This window comes from Pseudoliparis swirei, chromosome 3 (genome assembly GCF_029220125.1).
Source record: "Pseudoliparis swirei isolate HS2019 ecotype Mariana Trench chromosome 3, NWPU_hadal_v1, whole genome shotgun sequence".
Classification (NCBI taxonomy): Eukaryota; Metazoa; Chordata; class Actinopteri; order Perciformes; family Liparidae; genus Pseudoliparis; species Pseudoliparis swirei.
Window position 1 is genome coordinate 22,806,819 of NC_079390.1, and position 21,174 is coordinate 22,827,992.

At 45.3% G+C, this 21,174-nt stretch overlaps 1 protein-coding gene across 1 annotated transcript in view; it reads right to left on the reverse strand.

Annotated features, from left to right (window-relative positions):
* The window catches only part of tmem132e (transmembrane protein 132E), an 89,403-nt gene that overhangs the window by 47,296 nt on the left and 20,933 nt on the right, over positions 1-21,174 (reverse strand). Inside the window, exon 3 of the mRNA XM_056441442.1 lies at positions 5,453-5,593. Within this exon, the coding sequence (XP_056297417.1) occupies positions 5,453-5,593 (141 nt within the window). The remainder of the gene's footprint in view (positions 1-5,452; positions 5,594-21,174) is intronic.

The window sequence follows — 21,174 nt, forward strand, 5'->3', positions numbered from 1 at the left end:
TCCTTCACGTTTCAAACAACGGAGCCGCAGTTACACTTGACATTTGTTGACAGCGTTCCTGAGATGTGTATAGACCGCCCCCTTTACGTGTTTACCGTAGTTAGCGAGCGCACCCCCCCCCCCCGCTACGGTAGCTGCTGTGTTATACAGTACGTCTTGGTACACGTCCTCGGGGCATGTCGACGGGATTATGGGCTGACCTTTTCATCAGAAGACTAAATTATGCATGTGTTAGCTAATTAATGTCACCCGCTCCGAAGGTTTCCGAGCAGAAAAGGGAATTATCGCTCCGCCAGGAAATGTGTTTTTTTTACGAGCTTCCCTGTACTCTGTTATCCATTATTTGCCATTAATAAACCGAGCAATGAAAATAAGTCAGGTAACCATTCACTTCAGGTCATATATACATACACCCACACACACATATATATATCATTATATATGAATAAATATAAATAAAGTGGTTCACACACCAGAGGAGGAGAGGGAGGAGGAGGAAATAAAGAAGGCCTTGTTTCCATTAAGTGAACGACGCGCTGTCTCTCTGCATCGCACAGAGTACATATATATATATATATATATATATTTATATATATTTGAAAAGCTGTAGCTCGGGGCTTTTCCAGTGCTCGGGAGGATTTCATTCTTTGATCAGAGGTCTGTTTGAGCTGATTAACAGGGAAGAGTTCATAGGATCAAAGCACCGCGAGCCAGAGTTACAGCAGCGCTGGAGAACAGAGGGCTCAGAGTGGTCCGACGCCTAAGCCATATATATATATATACACACATTTATATATATATATATATATATATATATCATCACGTTAGACTCTGAGAAGCGCACTGGACCAACTCTCCAATCGGACGCAGGACTCGCATGGCGACACCGCGAGTCTCCGACGAATTAAAGGGCCGTCAGTTAGCCTAGCTTAGCATAAAGCCTGGAGGCGAGGAAACGGCTCGCCTGGTTCCGCCCATTGAAACCGAACGCTCGCCACTCACCATGTGGCCGTCCAGTTTGTCTCATCTAGTCTCTGTGAAAAGGGGATTTACGCGCCGAGACTATTTCTTCTGATGAACAACAGCTGCTTGGCTCCTCAGCTCCTCTTTGTCCGAACGCCTCAGTGCGGTTGCCAGGTTTGGTGCCACCGTGCCAGATGGAAAAGACGGACCGGGCAGGCGAATCGACTGTTGTCGGCATCTATTCTCTTCCATTTCCCATAAGAACTGTCACTTCGGGGACTGTGTGTCCGAGGGCTGCCAACACCGATATGGGCCTGAATGCTCGATGTGTTGCACAGACGACGGACTGAAGCCTGCTCAGTGTACTGTAACGTGTTTTACTCACGTAACTCTGGTAACGTTTACTGCTAACGTAACTCTGCTAACTTCTACTGTAACGTAACTCTGCTAACTTCTACTGTAACGTAACTCTGCTAACGTGTACTGTAACGTTTACTGCTAATGTAACTCTGCTAACGTGTACTGTAACGTGGACTGCTAACGTGTACTGTAACGTTTACTGCTAACGTAACTCTGCAAACGTGTACTGCTAACGTTCAGTTTTGTGACACGGGAACTTGACCGGGCTGTGTCGGTCCACGTCCTTTTCACTTTCATCTTCATGCTAATTTAGGCTATCTCCGCCTGCAAAGGCATGTGGTTGAAGCTCTTCTCATTTCACCGGCAGAAAGAAAGTAAATAAATGCAATTCCCTAAAGTGCTTTAATTAACTAACAAGAGGTTTCCTGTGTTTACTTAAAGGTGGAATGAGTCTGATCTCCAATTCCCTGTTTCTACCTTATTATTCAGGATAAGGGCCGCCCCCATTGAAAGGGTCTTATGTCAGTCCCGCATAAGTTTTTGGTCCAGACTCATAATTGGCTCTTTAAAAATGTGCTCTAGATCTCATTGTTCCGTTATTTAACACTAAATTATGCAGAGCAGAGAACACCTCATCTTGTAAATGAGGTTGTTATTTTCTGTTGTCCTGGTGGTTAGTGATGCCACCGCGTTTTTTAGAGATCGTTATTCATGTGAAAAGTCGTTGACCGCAATCAATAATGCATCGGCTTCCGTGCGTCGTCGTCAACGAGCCGCCGTGGGAACGCGACAGTGAAACCAGACGGAGGGTTGCAGAAGAATAAATACTGTGAATAATCCCAGCAATGGCTAAAAGAGTGATCTGATGGAGAGAAGATTAAGATTGAATAATAGAGAGGGAGATCAACGAGACGCCCCCGAGGGAAAACATTCTCGCCTCCTGTTCTCGATTTCAGGTGATTTTGAGTAAACAAAAACCAGCTGTACAAACAGAAGTGGGCCTCGGTGTATTCAGCAACGATGTGCAAAAAACGGTGCCGGTGGATTTATCTTCTTTTTCTTTTGTGTTGCCCAGTGGTGAGAGTGGAGTGTGTATGAGATAAAGGAGGGGGGGGGGGGGGGGGAGCTTTAAATAGTGTGCAGTTACTTATTTGCAGCTTAAATCTAGCACGAAAAAAAGACTTTTTGGAATGAGAACAATTATTGAACTTAAAAAAACACATTGCAATAATGCGTATTACTGAATTTGAACGGGGTAATTAAGAGAAGAATTGCCAGGAGGATTCGTGTATTTTGGGGCTCATTACTGTGACGTCTGGGAGTCTGCACACGGTTTCCTTCTGCAGCGTGAGCTCGGGGTGGGATGTGCTGTCTGGATGAAACAAATGAGGTGATGACTAAACTAAACTAAACTATTAAAATACATAACAGGAGTTTAGAGAGTGTGTGGTGGGGGATGAGGTACTTTTCAAGTCTAACAGGAACTTAGCGTCACTGGTTCCCTTAACAAAGAGCCAATGGGATTCTTCCGACAGAAATTATTGAAGGTAAAAATCTCTCATAAACACAAGTTTATGATACTTACACATTTTTTTCCATTAAGATCTTCCTAAATTAACTTTTATGATGTTTGAAGTGCAAAGTAAGAAGCTAACGTTAGTTTGTGAAGGAGCTCCACCGCGGTCACGTGACTTCACCACTAAGCTGAAGGAGGACTAGTGTCCTAGTGAGGATGCTTAGTCGTCTCCTTTAGACTCAATTTATCAGAAGGGGGTTGAATGACTATTTTATATCCTAAAACAAAACGTTAAAATCTCTTCTGCTTTTGTTATACAGAGACGTGATTCTAGATATCTCATCAAAAGCACATGAAAATTGACTTTGACACAAAGGAAATAAAAGGGCAAAAATACTAAATCATTTCTGTGTTCTAATACTCATTCCCTGCAGGACTCCATTTAAAAAAGATATATTTAATAAAGCATTTGAAAAAATTCACCTTTGCGTGGCTCCTTTTTGCAATTAAATTGGTAGAAAATACACATTTTGGGATATTTGAGTGACAATGAATGCCGAACATTATCCAAGTTATGAGGAAATTCAGGAAGGTTTGTTATTAGGAATAGAAAAGCGTAATATTGTTCCAACACTGCCTCAAGGCAACATTTAAATACACTTGTATTAGAAGAAACAAAGCAGTGCATGAATAGATGAGGAGAAACAAGCCCAGATTGTTTCTTGCATCGACTGATTTTCTGTTAACTTGTAATATAAAGGACGCAAAAATGTACACACAAAATATTCATAGAGCAGCTTTAAATTTAAGCAACTAATAACAGGTCGGGATCATAAGCAGCTCCAGAGCCGCCGCATGACTCTTCTGGGGAAGTCAGTTCCCGCAACGATGAAAAAAATCATTGATTTGTTTTTCACCACAAATCACTGAGTTATACATTATTGGCATTTTTGACGTAAACCTTTTTGACAATGCGACACCGCTTCGATAACAATAAAGATTTCATGCGGACCTCCAAAGCACCGGTTTCGTACCACGGACGTACTTTATTCCACGAGAGAATCTTCAGAGGCTCGAAGAGATTTTTTACGCTCACATTCGATCAATATGATGGGAACGAAGCATCAAAACAAGAAGCCCACCCCCCTGTGACTTTATGACTCCAGATGGATATTGTTTGGCTGTTTGGCTTGAGGTGGCTGGGTTCTTGACAAAATTGAGCGTGACACGTTGTTTCTCTGCCCGAGCTTGACCCCCCCTCCCCCGACTGGACATTTCACACAGGGCGACGGGGTGGCAAAAACTACACGACACGGGTCACTAGATATAACAAGAGTTGGGGGCGGTCAACCGAGGCGCTGAGAAGTAAACAAGAGTGGAGCGGTGGAGTTATTTTCCAGGTGAGGCCACTCCGCCTCCCGTTTCTCCGCCGGGACGCCGATATTTAGACGAGCAGTCGGCGATGTCTCCGAAGTCCCGTGCTGCGCAGCTCTTGATGAACTGAACGCATCGCATATTGTGATTTATTAGTTGTACGGTTCTTCTTCTTTTTTTTTGGGCCGGACTGCACACGTACGAAGAAAACAAGGGGAAATAATCCATGTAGAAAATGTGATGGATGTCGACCGTTGATGTGCAAGCAGCCGTTAGCGTGAGGATCGCTTCACTCCAATACCGGAGACACAAAATATTTTCTCACCTGCCCACGGTGGCATCCATGCAGATGAAGATTTAGATGAATGTCATTCTAGGTGTAGCTTAAAGCAAATCATCAGTGGTATTTTAAAAATTAAACAATCTTAACAGCAAACAGAAGAATGCTTCTTGGTTTTTCCGCACAGATTTAATTGGAAACACTTCCTACCAAAGAAATAGAGACTATTTAAAGAAAGGTTGCTGTTGGACAGTGTGAAATGTGCATGAAAAGTTTACTTCCCATTTCCAATTCACCCTATTTGTACCGGAGTGGCGGCGGATGTGCTCAAATCCAAAGGTTACGATATTGTAACCTCAGTTCTACGAGCACAAGGCCGGTTCAGGGTTATAATAACTGTTCACGTCCCGGAGGTTGTCCTCCTTAAAGCAGGCGGCCGCATGCATCGACCAGGCTGTACACCATTCAGACTACACTGAGCGCCTCCAGTTTCACTATTACCATAAAGATGCATTTACCGCGGAAGCGGCTCAGACGGAGTCCATTACGGCCCCGTCAGACACCACAGGGCCTGTGATTACATGTTTTTAGTCCTTTGTGGAGCTCGGGCATAATTACTGCTCTGAGACTCTCATCTCAAAGGTATTTTAATGCCCGCAGTCACAACGCTCTACCTCGTCAGTCCACCGTGGGCGGAATGAGGAGCAGATGTAGTGAGACGATACGTTCATCTCCACACCGCGCTGTAAAGCAGAAGCTGCTCGAGTCGGCGTGCCGCGGGCCGAGGATGTGTTTTATCTCCCGGGGGCATTTACAGAGAACGCCGTATGCTTTTAGAACTACGGCGGTCATGGAAACCTTTGCCGGAGACCTTTTGTTCTTTGTTAAGGACGCCGTAATATCAGCGAGGGCGGGAATCAACAGCTCGGCTCGGGGCCCCCGGGGGCCGGGCGACTTACCCCTGTTTGACCGCTCGGTTCTTGTTCACGTCGATGGTGGTGATGGAGTGCTTGGCGCCGGACTGAATCTCCCAGTCCACCTTCCACTGGGCGTTCTTCGACTGGGTCTCGAGCAGGTTCACCCCCTTCTTGGCTTTGACCCTGCAGGGAAATGGCGAGGGAGGGAGGGGGGAAAGAGAAATGGGATTAAGTAAAAAAATTAATTTAGAGGTTGATTTATGAGAAAGGTCAGAGGCGGGCGCCCTCCCGCCGTGTGCACCGGTCCGCGTCCTTTTATTGCGTCATGGCTAAAGCAATTCCGGAGACGAATCAATAACAGAGACGGATAAAGACGAGAGCAGACGGCGAGGACGACGTCGGGTCACGGTGAGCGCCAACGCCACGCTTTCCACCACATTAACCACCCACGTCTGAAAGCCTCCCAACTCAACTGTGAGACACAAACCTGAGGAGGTATTTCATATCATAAACAGATTCAATAATGTTGGATTTTTCCATATCAGGATCGTGTATTGACCCTCCTGAGCACCTCGGGGAAAACATACTGCACAGGAGTGTGTGTGTGTGTGTGTGTGTGTGTGTGTGGGGGGGGGGGGGGTCAGGGTCGGCTATTTATTGCTCAAGGACACTCTCAACCGAGAGGGTTTTTGAAAATGAAGACATGCATAAATAGCTTCAAAAGAAGTAGAATGAATCGTAATAAAATGTCAAGATTGGACCGGTTGCTATGAAGAAATGCTGCGCGATACTTCCCTCATTTCTTAAAGAACTTTCATAGCTTGATTTTATTTATTTATACTGATTTAGCTACATAGTCCAGGTGAATGTGGACATAACCTGAAGCATCACATTTACAATATAGAAATAAGTAAAAACCCACTAAGCAGGGTTCCATTGTGTTTCTTGGTGACAGCGCCCCTTAAAGAGTTCATCTGAAACGTTGCGTTAGCCGGAGAACAAAGCGGCTCCGGCAGGCGTCCTTTGTGACTTCGCCCAGACGTGCTATTAAAGTGTCCGCCGAACGAATATCAAGCAGCCGAGAGGGAGTAGGAGAAAGAAGAAAAAAGCCAAAACAAAAAGCACTCCGTTATTATTGTGATTCTGTTTATTTGACCACGGACCACGCCCGACTCGTGCGCCCCGATGGAGACCATTATTGATCCCACGTCTCATTTTCATGAAATACAAGACGGGGCTTTTTTTGTTAGTCTGCCTTGTGCTTTCAGGACAATTAACACAAAATAAAAAAACAGACTGCAAGCTAAAGTTCAGGGTCATGTGACGTGCTCAATTTAAGGCTAGAACATGTTTACGGGCTTTAATGTTTGGAAAAAATATATACTTTTCTCATTATGTCCTGTTCTCCCGCATAAGTGTTGCACCGTTTGAAAACACAAAGAAACATTTGTTTTAGGGAAGAAAGTAATCATGGATTGGCTTAAAATTTCAACACGATAGTAGTAAAATAAAATTGCTTTTTCTTCCTTTTTTTTCACAAACGGTATCCTGAAAAAATCTGGTTTCCTCAAAAAATATTTCCAATACCCTTTCATTGTACCCGTGGATTGATGCGTTCAATGTATTCTTAAAGCACCTCGACCTGCAGACAAGGAAATCACACGATATCTCAAAAAACACCTTTTAAACGCTGCACTAGACGCTGTGTGATAATAAAACGGAGAGTACCAGACAGAGTTCTCCGGAAAGTCTGAACTCTGGAGATCTCAATGATTCTTTTTCCTTTTCAGGAAAAACAGTGGTTTATTTTCATCTCTTCCCGCCATCAGATCCCTCGCCAGAGTCTCATTTACATTTGCAGAAAGTCTGAGCCCCCCCCCGACAAACCTCATCCCACACCGCGACATCTTCCAGACCGTTCCATTTATTTCTTTGACAGATAAAAAAAATTCTGAAGTCCCGCCGACGTGTTTCCATTTGCCACGCTAACCTGCGCTCAGTGCATCGACCACTCATCCGTGATTTGTGAAAGCAATTTGACTTTCAGCCGAAACCGCCGGAGTGGGCACGGCGGCTCAAACGGAATTTTTAATATCGGCGCCGCGACTCGGCTGAAAGTATTGAACAAGCATTCAGGGGGAAAATTCTAAATATGTACGATTTCTACCTCTTGCATTCTCGCAACCTATCAATATTTCAACGAACTTTTGAACCGTCACACCCCCCCACCCCCCCCTACACACACCTCACCGCATGAACGCCGTCTGAGAGAATCATCATTTGAAACCAACCGTCGCGTTGCAGATGAAATCTATAAAAGCGTAACTTCACGAAAGCGTTTTCCAATTCGTGTGAAACAAATAGGTTTGCGGTTTCTTGTTATTGCAGCTCTTATTGTCTTCTTTCATCAAATCAGAGAAAATATAGTAATCCTCCCCCAACGCTCCGTCAAAGGGGAGATGAAACGGAAATATGTAATGTTTAAGAAATCACCGCGATCAAGCCCGCCGTCGCCTTTGATGCGAGTTCAGAAGGGGAACAGAACATCCTCAGACTCTCGCTAAACGAGGTGACCCACTTGCTCGTTTAAAAAAATAAAAAATCAGAAGTGATGATAATCAAGCATTATTGCCCCCAACCGTTTGCGTGGTCAGGATGACGCCGGTATTCATATCCATTACCTACGCTCACCGACTGCTTATAGAAGCCTCTACACATCCATCATCATGTTTTCCTTTAGAGAGCCGGCACGTTGTACAGATCCAATGCTTTTAATTGGGATTGTGGTTAAATTAGTTTGCACCACAAATGAGAGGGGATGAAGCATTATTACCCCCCCCCCCCCCGCGAGAGAGCCGCCTGAATCGGACTCCCCATTGAATAGCGCTAATGCTGATTAATGAAAGAGCATCGCAAATGGGAACGCCGGACAGCAGTAAGCGGCAATAATACACGCCCAAATTCCCAGAATCCTCTTGAACCCTGCTGCTGCTGCTGCTGCACGGAGAGGTGGAGACGCAGTGTGAGCCACTTCATCTGAGACAGAGCTATTACTTACTCATTCCACACAGATGCCTTCTGCCATGGCAACACCTATTAGACCGCGAGTCGGCGGGCGGACTGCTAAACAGGAGAGATTTCGGTCAACATGTTTCAGGGACAGATTTCAGAGCGGCCTGTTTAAGAGCTTCCCCGTGGTTATCAGATGCCGTCTTTTATTTAGAGGGAGCGCTGACGTCGACCCACCGCGGGAAATGACACAAATCATCAATGCGGAGTTACTTCATCCGCTGCTGTGGTTTTTGTGCGGTCTGATATCTGTTCTAATAAGATATGTTCAGCCAGCGCAGTTTTTTTGGTAGAAAACTCGTCACATGCCGGAGCTGAAAGTCAGCAGAAACCGCACGATACGATGTTATCGCGATACGATATTATCATTATACTTGTGTCGCGATACGATGTTATCACGAAACTCTTGTCACGATACAATGTTATCACGATACGATATTATCATTATACTTGTGTCGCGATACGATGTTATCACGATACTCTTGTCACGATACAATGTTATCACGATACAATATTATCATTATACTTGTGTCGCGATACGATGTTATCACGATACTCTTGTCACGATACAATGTTACCACGATAATCAGTGTCGCGATACGATGTTATCGCAATACTGATGTCACAATACAATGTTATCGCGATACTCTTGTCACGATAAAATGTTATCAAGATACGATGTTATCGCAATATGATATTATCACGATGTTCGTGTCGCGATACAATGACATCACGATACAATTTATCGCGATACTTGTGTCGCGATACAATGTTATCGCGACACCCATATTACGACCAACATTGCGGTCAAAGGACGACCCGCTCTTTCCAGAAGTAACCCCAATTCCCGTGGCCTCCTCACATTCTGTTGACGATGTCTCTTTGTCGTGGCCAGATCGTAGACATTGCACCTTCAAAGACAGTAAACATGAAAACCTTCTACAATCCTTCTCTTCATTAAGCAGCTGTCTCGTGTCTTCTCTGCAGCGCTCTGGGTCTCCACATGGTGTGCTCGAGGATCGCTCTCCACTTTGCAGAGGCCGACGTCCTCGTGACCCATTACTGGCTGCTGCCAGAAATCATGTCAGTTGCCATGCCACGTGCTGTAATTTAATACGACTGTCATCTTTTTAATAAATATAATATACAAACGAGAATTAAATCAAATCAAAGCTCCCAAGTCTTTAATTTTTCCTCAATGGCCCTTTTAAAGAGTATTTATTAAGCACATTTGAGGACGTCCCCACAGGCAGAGCACTCACAAAGCTGGAAATATTCCACGACATAATGAGACAGACTATAAAAAATGCCTTTTTTTTAAACTTTAGACTTTAATCACTTTAAATATTGCCAATGAAACACGACGTTTAATAGTGTAGATTGCATATGTGTACTTTGTAAGATTAATGTGAATGTTTTTTTCATTATTTAAAAAGGGCCGTTTGACAAGCTGAAGGTTGAAATAAGGGTAGACGAGCTGGAACGAGCCAACTCGAGGAGCGTGGACCATAGTTTTAGATTAGGATATTTATTTATATTTAGTGAGGGCCAATCAAACAATACATTTGAGTTGTGCTTAGGGATGGGTATCGGTTTTTATTCCTTCCCGGTATCGGTGCTAAACCGGTACTTTTAAAACGATACCGGTGCCTAAACGGTGCCAGTACCGATACTTTTAAAAAAAGAGCACAAACCGATTATTGACAACGACGACATTAAAAACCTCTTCCGACAAATTCGCTGTAAAAGCCGTTCTGACCAAAAAGCGGTCTTTAGACTTGCGCTAGCTCGTAGTTCGCGCAAGCTACGAGCTAGCTTGAACATGGTTAGTATGGCTAATATTTTACCTCGGGCACCTAGTTGTGCTTCCCTTGTTAAGACGTTGAACCATAGACTGTATATATGAAGTGGACATATTCACCCGCTCGTTTGTGGACTGACGTTTCGAGTCCCCGTTTTTGCCGTTTTTGGCCGTCCGCCATCTTGGCTTTTTGCAGCCAGTGAACAGAAGTGACGCCGTTTATGCTTCCGGTGGAATTGTTGGTTTAGAATTACGATGAGAAGCACCGTCTTACGTGGGAACACGTCATATTTTGTTTTACAGGGGGGTAAAAAGTGATTGAATTTTGAAATATGATACATATAAATAGATTTGATGTATTTTTGTTGTTCCACATTATGCACAATTAGCGCTAAAAGTAATTTTTTTCATCTCAATTTAACTCCAAATTAAATCTAATTTTCAGATGTGAAAATGAATAGAATTGAAAAGAGGCTTTGGTATTAACCCTTTAACGGCCTGCTCTACATTTTGAGTCACTATAACTCATTGAAAAATGTCTCGACCTAAATTGACCCTGATTGAGCTATCGAGTTGGTTACCTCATTGTAAAACAATCTACTGGAGGCCTCTGTGTCTTTAATGTGACACCGTTTGCAGAGGGAGAACTGAAGTAAGGGTCCTCACGTCCTCCACTAACCACCGACACATTTCCCCGGCGCCGTGTCACGGTTTTCCTCGGGGCGGCTCTCGAGGGACGAACACGTCTTCGCCGTCGGATCGCGAGCCGGCAAATTTCTCAATTCAGTTTATTTGTATAGCCCATTTTCACAAATTATAACTTTGCCTCAGAGTGCTTTACAATCTGTACACAAAGACATCCCTGTCCCAAAATCTCAGATCGGATCAGAAAAACAACCCTTCACTGGGAAAAAATAGGGAAGAATCCTTCAGGAGAGCAACAGAGGAGGATCCCTCTCCAGGATGGACGGGTGTAATAGATGCCGTGTGTACAGAAGGACAGATTCAGAGTTTAAAACACCTTTAAAACAAATCAAATCAATCTCCAGGAGCGCTCTAATATCTGCCGGTGTTTATCCTCACAAGCGTTTGAGCGTTCTCTCTCGTCGACAACCACGGAGACGTTGCAGCTGGAAAGCCGGCGAGCGAATCTCCGGGGACGAGACTTTAACTTTTTTCTATTTTTTTTAATGGAAGCCTTAAGATAAAAATATTAAAAATACGAGAAGCTGGGGGAATATCACCGAGCAGCTGCCGGTTCGCACGTGGTGGAAGTGATTTATTTCTTGTTGGAAGTGATTTATTTTCTTGGTGAAAATGAGCAATGCAGCGGAGCGATAAATGCGTCTTCTCCCCACTACGACGCCACATTCAGAGTTATTAACGCTCCACGTTTTCCTGAGAAAACAACCGCGCTAAGTAGCCCAGCGACCATAAGAGCCTTTTGGTTTCAGAGCAACATCAACAGCGCCTTGTTGCAGCTTACATCGCTCTGTAATTAATACAAATAATAAAGTCACATTCCCACAGAAGGGATGAGTAAGCCAGATAATTATAGGGCTGATCCAGCGAAAACATCTAATGCTAAGATAATAAAAACACTTTAATTATACACTTTTAATCTTTTTTTTTTTCTCACTTTTGAAAACGCTGCTAGGTGACGATTATTCTTGGAGGGAATAAGTGTTAAATTCAACAAGAAACAAGAGGTTTAAAGGGTAAGTTGGCACTATTGTTTCCACGTTGTTTCTTATTGTTTCTTACCAAATGTGCAAATCTTTAAAAAGGATAAAACAAAGCGAGGTAGGAAAGAAAGAATTAGGTGGGCACTATTTTCAGGCGTGGATTAATACACGGTTTAATTAAAGTCAACATTCTCTTATTTTACCGTTGTTATGTACTTTAAACAAACACCAGTTGCACAACCAACACATATTATTGACTGTATTGTTATTTTACTGAACACAAAGTTTATATTTCAACCCTAAAAACAATCATTTCCAAAACCTGGCCAAGTAAAGGTACGTCGGAAGATAATTTTTGAAAAGACCCAACGGGCGAAACATGACATTGTTTGACCTTCGATGACCTTCATCTTTTCTTTTTTTTTATACCAGATGTTTAAAAGCCAGAAATCTGAGCATCTGACTGCGTCGTCGTTGAATCCCCGACATTGATCAATCAACTCAGTCATACACATTGAATGTTTATGGAACTCTGTAACGCTTCCTTCTGGTCACATGACGTCTGTTCTGTCCATCCTGGAGAGGGATCCTCCTCTCTTGCCCTCCTGAACGTTTCTTCCTTTTCTTTCCTCCGTGAAACATTTTTTTTCTATTTCTTGGAAGTTTTTCCTGATCCGATGTGAGGTCAAAGGTCAGCGATGTCGTATGTGTACAGATTGTGAGGAGAATTTGGAGTTTGAGATATTGGGCTGTAAAAAACAAACTGAATTGAATTGATCAATACAGCCATTAACGGGCTGTGTGTTCATGTTCCGGTTCCTCGGCAGCTGCGGTTCTGGTTCGGAGGCCCGATGGGAGCGTCTCAGAACACGAGCCGCATCGCGGCGCTACGTGCCCGAACGCAGACGTCACCGCTCCGTTTCTTCATCGCAATCAACGGCTGCTCAGAAGCGCGCCGAGGGAGGACGGCCGCTCGTCAACCGTCTCCTCCCTCCGCCTGAGAAACGCCGAGATGCTCTCGCCTCATCGAGCCCGGGCGTTTTTCTTTTCACTCTGAGGACCGAGTCGCGATGAATAGCTCAGGCCTCGGTTCACAGTTATCTCCTCACCACCAAGAAGTGCGAAACACACACACACACAAATATAAATAATAAATCTCGAGTGATGTGGGATTTTTGTAAACTCTCAAATGTGAATAATCAGAAGCCGCGCCCGACTCTCCCCCGTTAGCTTCGGAAATAACTCCAGCGAACGCGTTCGTAATGCCAAATTAAGAATATCGCGAGTATAAAATACAGTGCGAGATCTTCGTAACCGACGGTGACGGACGCGGATTAGCTTCGATTTCACACGGATTGAAACCCTTCACGGAACGCCGCTCCGTTAAAGCATGTCGCGTCGGTGCCGTGTGCGATGACAGCGCGAGAGAGAGAGAGAGGGGAGAGAGAGAGAGGGATTATCACACTGCCAAATGGCCATCCGTCACATTTTTGCCAAGTCATTTCGCAGCATTCATTTTTTTTATTTTGAAGACGTAAATATCTCCCACTCGATGAACAAAGCCAGACCGCACCGCTAAACGAGCGGAGCGAACAATGGTCCCGTCATAAATTAACAACACTGATGGTGTAAACACTTTAAATAAAATGTGTTTTTGTCTTTTTCTTTGCCAATTTAGTTTCGGTGCATTTTTATGTCCAAGAGAACGAATGCCAAGAATCATTAGAAAGAAACGTCCTTATACCAGCGACAACCCTTCACCCACACCAGGGGCGGCAAACTCATGTTCACCGCGGGCCACATCGGCATCATGGCCGCCTCTTAAAGGGCCGGAAACACTTTTTAAACTCCTCGAACATATTGTTAAATAACTCTCTTTGCATGTGATTATTGTTTATTGGAGTGTAGAATTACTGTACATAAGAAAATGTCTCTAATATTACAACATAAATCCATTTAATCCTAAACCTTCAAAATAAAAGCACGGGATATTTTTAAGAAAAGGTGATCGAGTGTTTTTAAAGCCGCCAGGGGGCCACATAAAGCGATGCGGCGGGCCTTGTGTTTAACACCTGTGACCTTCACGCACCGTGAAAGGTCAAAGGAGATCCAGGACCTTTGCCAATCACACCAAAATAAAAGGGATTTTGGATGAGAATTTAAGAACTTCCCCGGATCCTCCCCTTTTCTCTCCGGTTGGTGCATGTCATCGAGGCGACGCCTCCCCGGCGAAACGACCAAACCGAAAAGCAGCTCTCCTCTCTCTCGTCTGCCAGCCGCCGACAGATTGGACTCCGTTAATTTGGCATCGGCGGAGCCGAGCGGGACGTCGTCAACAAACAAACATTCGAGTCGTGGCGTCGTGCTTCGCGGCGCCGCCCCTTTTGCGACGCCCGGACCAAAGCCGAGAGGTAAATAAACAACAAAATGTCAGCACTTGAGCGTCTCGAGAGGCATTCGCTGCACTCCCGTCCGCATCGCAGCGGATTCGGGGCCCGAGGCCCCGGCGGCTAAATTTGGCCACGAAGCCCAAATTCGTCCCGAGGCAGAAGCTCCATGAGCCGCTCCGAGGGGCCACTCTGCCCACGACCCGCACGACGACTCCCACTCTGCGGAGAAATGTAGAATTCAGAATATAAGTGCAGATGCTGCGTGCATTTGTCCAGATGTGGGACGCGGCGGCCGCGACACGTGACGCCATTTCGCGCTCCGCCGGGCGCGGCATCTCGGCGTCGCCGCTTTAAAGCGAGGGGGAGGGGGGGGGCCTTTCTTTTCAGAAGGTCGCCGAGCCGATCACCTTGCATTCAAAAACAAGACGGGATGAGGCGGATGAAAGAGGTCTTGTGGGTCTTGTGGGTCTTGGTTTTTTAGCTTTAAAGGGCTGAGGGGTTTACAACGTCTCCCCCGAGCTGCTCTGTGCACCAAAGGCATTGTGGGCATTCATTTGCAGCCACTGATGTTTGGGGGGGAAAGTGTGTATTTTTGTCGTATACATCTAACAAATGGACCGGGAGACACAACGCTGGACCTCCGTGTGTTTGCTTTTCATTTATAATGAAACACCTTGAACTGGCAAAGGAAACGGGCCGTCTGGATCAACAGGCGTCCGCTCGGTTAGAGCGAGGACGGAGGAGACGTCGCAAACCATCTGACGTTGTGTTATTATCAAAGAACGTGGAGTCAGACGTCCCGGCGGAGCAGAGGTTCAAAAGGTGTTTATTAAGGGTTTCCGTGACGCCCTCTGACCCCGTTATCCGACGCGTCTCATCCCGTCCAGCTATCATTGCTTTTCTTTCCTCTCTTGTTCGTTATTATTTAGTATCTCGTCTTTCTGCCCGTACGGTTCGTATGTATATCGTTTGTTAAAGTTCACTTTGCGGCGCAGCAGATAACGGCGAGATTTACTTGCGTCGTCGGAGCCGTTGTGTTCAAGATGTCAAAATCAATCACCTGAACACCGACGCACCTCAGATCCCATCGCGGATCGTCGTCAGCAGGCGCATTACGCATGAATATCTCATGAAGCTCGGCTCATTGGCGGCTCAATGCGCTGCGTCGTGTTCCTGCTGCGAGGCACACACACACACACACACACACACACACACACACACACACACACACACACACACACACACACACACACACACACACACACACACACACACTAAACGTTCCACTGGAGGCACAACAAACACAATCTGACCTTAGCTTCCAGGACTGGACACGCTGAGCATGATCCCGACCAGTGTTGGGAGTAACGCGTTACTGTAATTCCACTACTTTTAGCGGTAACGAGAGTGTAACGAAGTTTTTTTTTTCAATCAACCGCGGTTACAGTTACTGAAATTTAAATGAGTTCGTTGCTCTCTTTTGTGAAAAATGAACACTTGCAGACAAGAAGACAAGCTAGGCTACTTTAGCTGCTTCTGATCTGACATCGCAGGACCTTGGTGGCGCAATGATATTGTAACGTCTCGGACGTTATGGCACTGATGACACGGAGGCGGGACGACTCACGGGAGGGGGACGACGGTATTTTCTCCTTTATTGGGCATTCCGTCAACCACCCGTAACTTCCGTTTTCCGACAGGTTAACCCCGCCTCCCTCTACTCCGCCAATCACAGGCACGCTCCCTCTACTCGCCCACACTGAGCGCCCCCCCGACCCACACGGCGCCACACTGTGATTGACAGCCACTTCCAGTGTTGCCAGGTCTTTGCCGCTGGTTGAATTTTGTGTCCGCTGGTCTGGGTAGACCTATTTTGCATGCAAATTACATGAATATCTTTAAATAAAAATCCATATTTTAAATGAAATAATTTATTTATACCCAAATCCTACCAAACTGACTCCAGATCAGCACGTACCGCCCTCTAGCACCCCCCTCAATTATATGCAGCACCTCAAGGCACCTTTGTTTTCTCTTTTAATTAGTGTTAATACTGTAGGCCAATCACTTTTATTTCATTGGGCCTAATGTGGTAAAAAGAAACCACTGTTAAATCACTGAGACAGTTATTTTGTATTAAGTTAACTAAAAAAGGGACTTTTGTACTCCTGCTTGATTTGAAGGCCTGTTGCCCTGTTGATTGCAATAAATAGGTCTACAACATGTTTATTGTGTTTGACTGTTCAGTACTGTTCATGACATTAAAAAAGCAGACATAAAAGTAACTTAAAAGTTACTTTCCCTAGTAACTAATTACTTTGGATATACAGTAACTAGTAAAGTAATTCAATTACTTTTAAAAGAAGTAACTAGTAACTATAACTAATTACTAATTTTCAGTAACTTGCCCAACACTGATCCCGACACATGACCTTTGAACCTCTCCCACACACACACACAGAGGACGCACATGCAGGGAATGTGTCCTCTGGAGGTCCATTACTCCGAGGAGTTTTCCCATTAGCCAAAGACCCTCTGGGGGGTGAGCCAGAACCTTTTTTCCAAGGAGCCGGGGGGGGTCCAAGGGTGGATATTCGAGGTTCGGGGTGCAATCGGCGACCGTCGGCGCTCGGTTCACGGAAGTGAGCGCTCAAGCAGAACGAGAACGGGTCGCTGATGGCGAGGCCGCCGCCCCACGACACCGCCGTGATTACAACACGAGGAGAGCGGACCCCCCCCCCCCCTCGAGTGGCCGACAACAGGAGATTCAATTCAAAGACCTTCCCAGGCAGAGGGGGGCGTCGGCACTTTTGATGTTTTCCCCGAGGAACTTCTATTTCAAATTGGACAGCGCTGAGTAAAACTAGCTCTCTCTGGGGAGGCTCGCCCTCACAGAAGCCGGGGTAAAAGAAATGCTATCCCCTCCCTGGGGAAATCACACACACACACACGGCATTATGTCATCGAAATTTGCTTTGAAAGATTCATACTGTACGAGGGTTTAATAAATAAATAGAAACACGCGTGTGCACGTGTTTTACGGGTCTAACTCTGAGGCTCATTCCAGAACTAAAGTGAGAGCTGAATGATTAAAATAAGACATTCAGCATTTATTCATTCTCAGGAATAACAATAAAACCCGATAAAAAATATCTGCAGGTTGAGGTTACGGTTGATATCTCATATTAATGCTCACGGAAATAGCTACAGTAAGAGTTATTTACATTTTTCTGATATTATTTCGTATTTTTGCATATATTTGATAGATAAATGGATTAGGGGTTCCACAAAATAATCTTTATATTCATAGTTATATAAAATAACCCCGAGCTGCCCCCACACCATTCTCTGAGGCATGGTGCCGGATGTCTTATCCAGCATTCGCACCAATAACTTTAAAAAAATGATTCACCGGAATTCGTAGACATCCCACGATATTGTATTTTTGTGTTATCCACGTAGAAAATAAAGACTGTATTGCGGAAATTGGACGTTTTTCGCAGTTGTTGGTAGAAAACCTAGTTCGAGGATACGTTAACGTGGATCAGAAACGTCCACGCTCGTGTTGCTTTACGGCACAAAGCAGGAAAAAGATGCTAATCTTTAAAGTGGCTCGGTGTCGGGATTGACGATTTCGGACTTTGGTGCCACCTGGTGGTGGTATAGTGAAAAAATATATACCCGTACGCATTGAGAAAATGATTTTTTTTTTAAAGTCAACACAAAAAGCCAAGAATCATTCAGCTAGCTGATGGGAGAGAACGGCAACCGAGCCTCTCAGCTCTCATTTGTATGTTTATGTCACGATTGAATGTCAGGGAATAATACAAAAGATCCAACACGATGAGGCAGCTGAAGAGATGTGTCCTTTAAGTGAAGTTGTGCCTCCATTTGCCTTCCTCCGATTGCATAATTAACTGTTTGCCATCCCTGACGGTTATCAATGCTAAGGTCGCGCTGAAAGACGCACCAAAGGATCACTACTTATGAGCATCGGGCCATTTTAAATGAAAATGTCTGAAAACATTGAGAGGGCATTTGGTCTGTATTCTCAATAAGCATAAATGTGAAAGGTGTCCTGGACTCCAAAGGTCACGCATTATCAGTCTTTAAACCATCCGAGTGATACTCCATTCGTATTGGTTGCAGGGCGTCCATTATTTCTGATAATGAACACTTTCTAAGTAGCTCAAGCTAAACTGGCCACATTGAACGAGAACATTTGAATACATTAAAAGTTCTTATTCATATGGATCGCAAGCTCGTCTATTTGTGAACGATACCGTCGGATACTGTTGATCAAATTATTGCCTTTGGATCTCGCTCGCATCGCTTCATCCTTTTTGGGCTCGGAGCTGAGCCCGAGGAGAAATATCTCCCGTTGCAAAGTTATATCAGAGGTCCGTCAGAACACAACATGTCTGTTGCGTAACAACCTTCGGGGATGCTAGTGATTGTTCCAGGTATTGGCAAACCCTCAGGGGTACCAGGGAAGCGCAGCGGTTGCAAGATTCATGGCAATATAAACGAATGGTCTTCATTTGTATTTTCTTCGGGAATTGGCCGTGGTGTAAGTGGGATATCGCCCTTCGAAGGGTCCGTAGTCCGGAACTAATAGACTTCACAGACGCCACCAGCTGGCCTCCACATCGTCCATTACTTCCTGATAATGGAGACGTCTCCGGTCATTATTCTTTCCTCGAATACCGTTAAAGACAGTCCGTGACGTGTCTTAAGTATCGGCTGAAAATGTATGATACACATATCCATTATGGCGCCCAGGGACAAAAGCAAATAAAGCAGGAAGCCCTCCATTCTGCGTGGCTCTGAGAGGGTACTGTCGACCTAAATAGCCTTTAAGGAGCTACTTTACTCTTTATGGCTCTCGTGGCTCTCTTTCAGGTGGTGAACCTCAGAGAAACCCAACTCCGCCGGATGATCGATGCACCAGACGGGTCATGTTGCAGACTGGATGAAAAGCAGACAGAATAACCTCCCCCCCCCCCCCCCCCCAGCAGATCCTGATTGGACCTGCGGCTCGACCCCACAGCCAAGAGAGACCCATCCATCTGCGAATCACAGCGGCCTGAAGCCGGCTTTCCTGGGGCCCGCTGCCTCAAATCGAATTTTTCAAAACATCGCCAGCGGCCCAAGGCAAACAGAACCGCTCCGACACGCCGCCGGCTGGCAGCGGCTTCGTGAATGATGTCAATTATCCTGCAACAAATGACAGCAATCCACCTGAGAGCAGCTCGTCGCGATCCGGCATGCATTGCAGATCTCGCTCTTTCAAATGCAGATCGCCTTTATTTCCACCCCCTTGGCACAGGAATTCCTCCCTGTGCACATACTGTGTATATCAAATTGGTAGAGAGACAGAGCAGAGACATCCCTCAAGAAAGAAGCATGAATATATAGAATAAAGTAGCCAACGATCTCCCCGAGACCCAGAGGGCTCCACCCGAACGTCACCGAGATACAGAGCTGCCGGCGCTCCGGGAGACGAGCGACGCCTCGCAGACGTCTCTCCTCGTGGCGTTTACACTGAAACTGGGAGACGCCTTGAAGTGGCATTTCGAGAAAGATGACATTACAAAGAAATCAAATGACTATGCAACTGTCATTATCTGCAAGAAAAAAAAGAAGTACAAGCTGGCCTGCATCCCGGTCGACTCGTAGTCTGGAGGAGTACTTTCCTGGCAGGGGGAGCAGAGGCCTTCATTTCTGTTAACGCCTCTTCCATAACATCCCACAGACTGTGACGGTCTTACACCGGAGAGACGAGACTGGACATGTCCCCCACGACCTCGCCTAGAACTTCTCTAAAGGGGTTATCCAGTCCGGTTCTGAAAAGTAAAGCCAACACACGTGTTTTACAACGCTGCATTCTCTCTCCTGACCACCAGGGGGAGACTCCTCTGGTTGTATTGAGGTCTATGCTTCATGTGTTAAATCTGCATTCTCTCTCCTGACCACCAGGGGGAGACTCCTGGTTGTATAGAAGTCTATGCTTCATGTGTTAAAGCTGCATTCTATATAGTGACTCTACTTCTCTCTTGATGTATTCCCTCAGTCAACATTGTAAACATGAGTTTATGTCTCAGTCTCTAGTTTCAAGTCTTCTTCTATACAGCATGATGTCATCATTTAGTACTTTATGGTCATTTAGAGTCAAACAGACCATGAAGCAGGGGACGCTTTAGGGGCGGGGCTCCCAGGTGATTGACATGTCTTTGTCTGAGACTGTTAACGGCATCTCTTCCTCACTCCTCCGCAGTCCAAATATGGTCATTTCCCAAAAGTCAAACCAGTAAGTGACGTGACAAAGTCTACGCACACATCCTACGTATGTATATACAATCTATGCTTTGGAACCCTTATTACCGCCACAGGACCAGGATATCAGGACTACATTCCTAATCCTGAACAATTTCATTTTGTTCAAACCCAAAAAGGCACACGTGAGATATTTGTACTTTAAAAAAAATAGCCACGTGAACTCATGCCGGGACATGTGTGCTGTTCCACATCACAACAGACCTTAATACACACAATACACAGGTGCTTTTTCCCTTTTCTTTCTTCTTCTCCTGATCAGTCTAATCAGGCTGTTTCATCTCCACGGCGTGCCTCAGAGGAACAGAATGCCGTCGGGGGGCGGCTCGGGGCGAACGGATGGAAAACACCCTGCGGCGTCTTTAGAGTCGACTCACAATACCTGAAAAATTTTAGAGGGGAAGGAAAAATGAAATGCAGCGAGCAGCTGAACCCCACCCCCCCCACGGCACCTTGTCGACATGCAGTTCCACCAAACAGCAG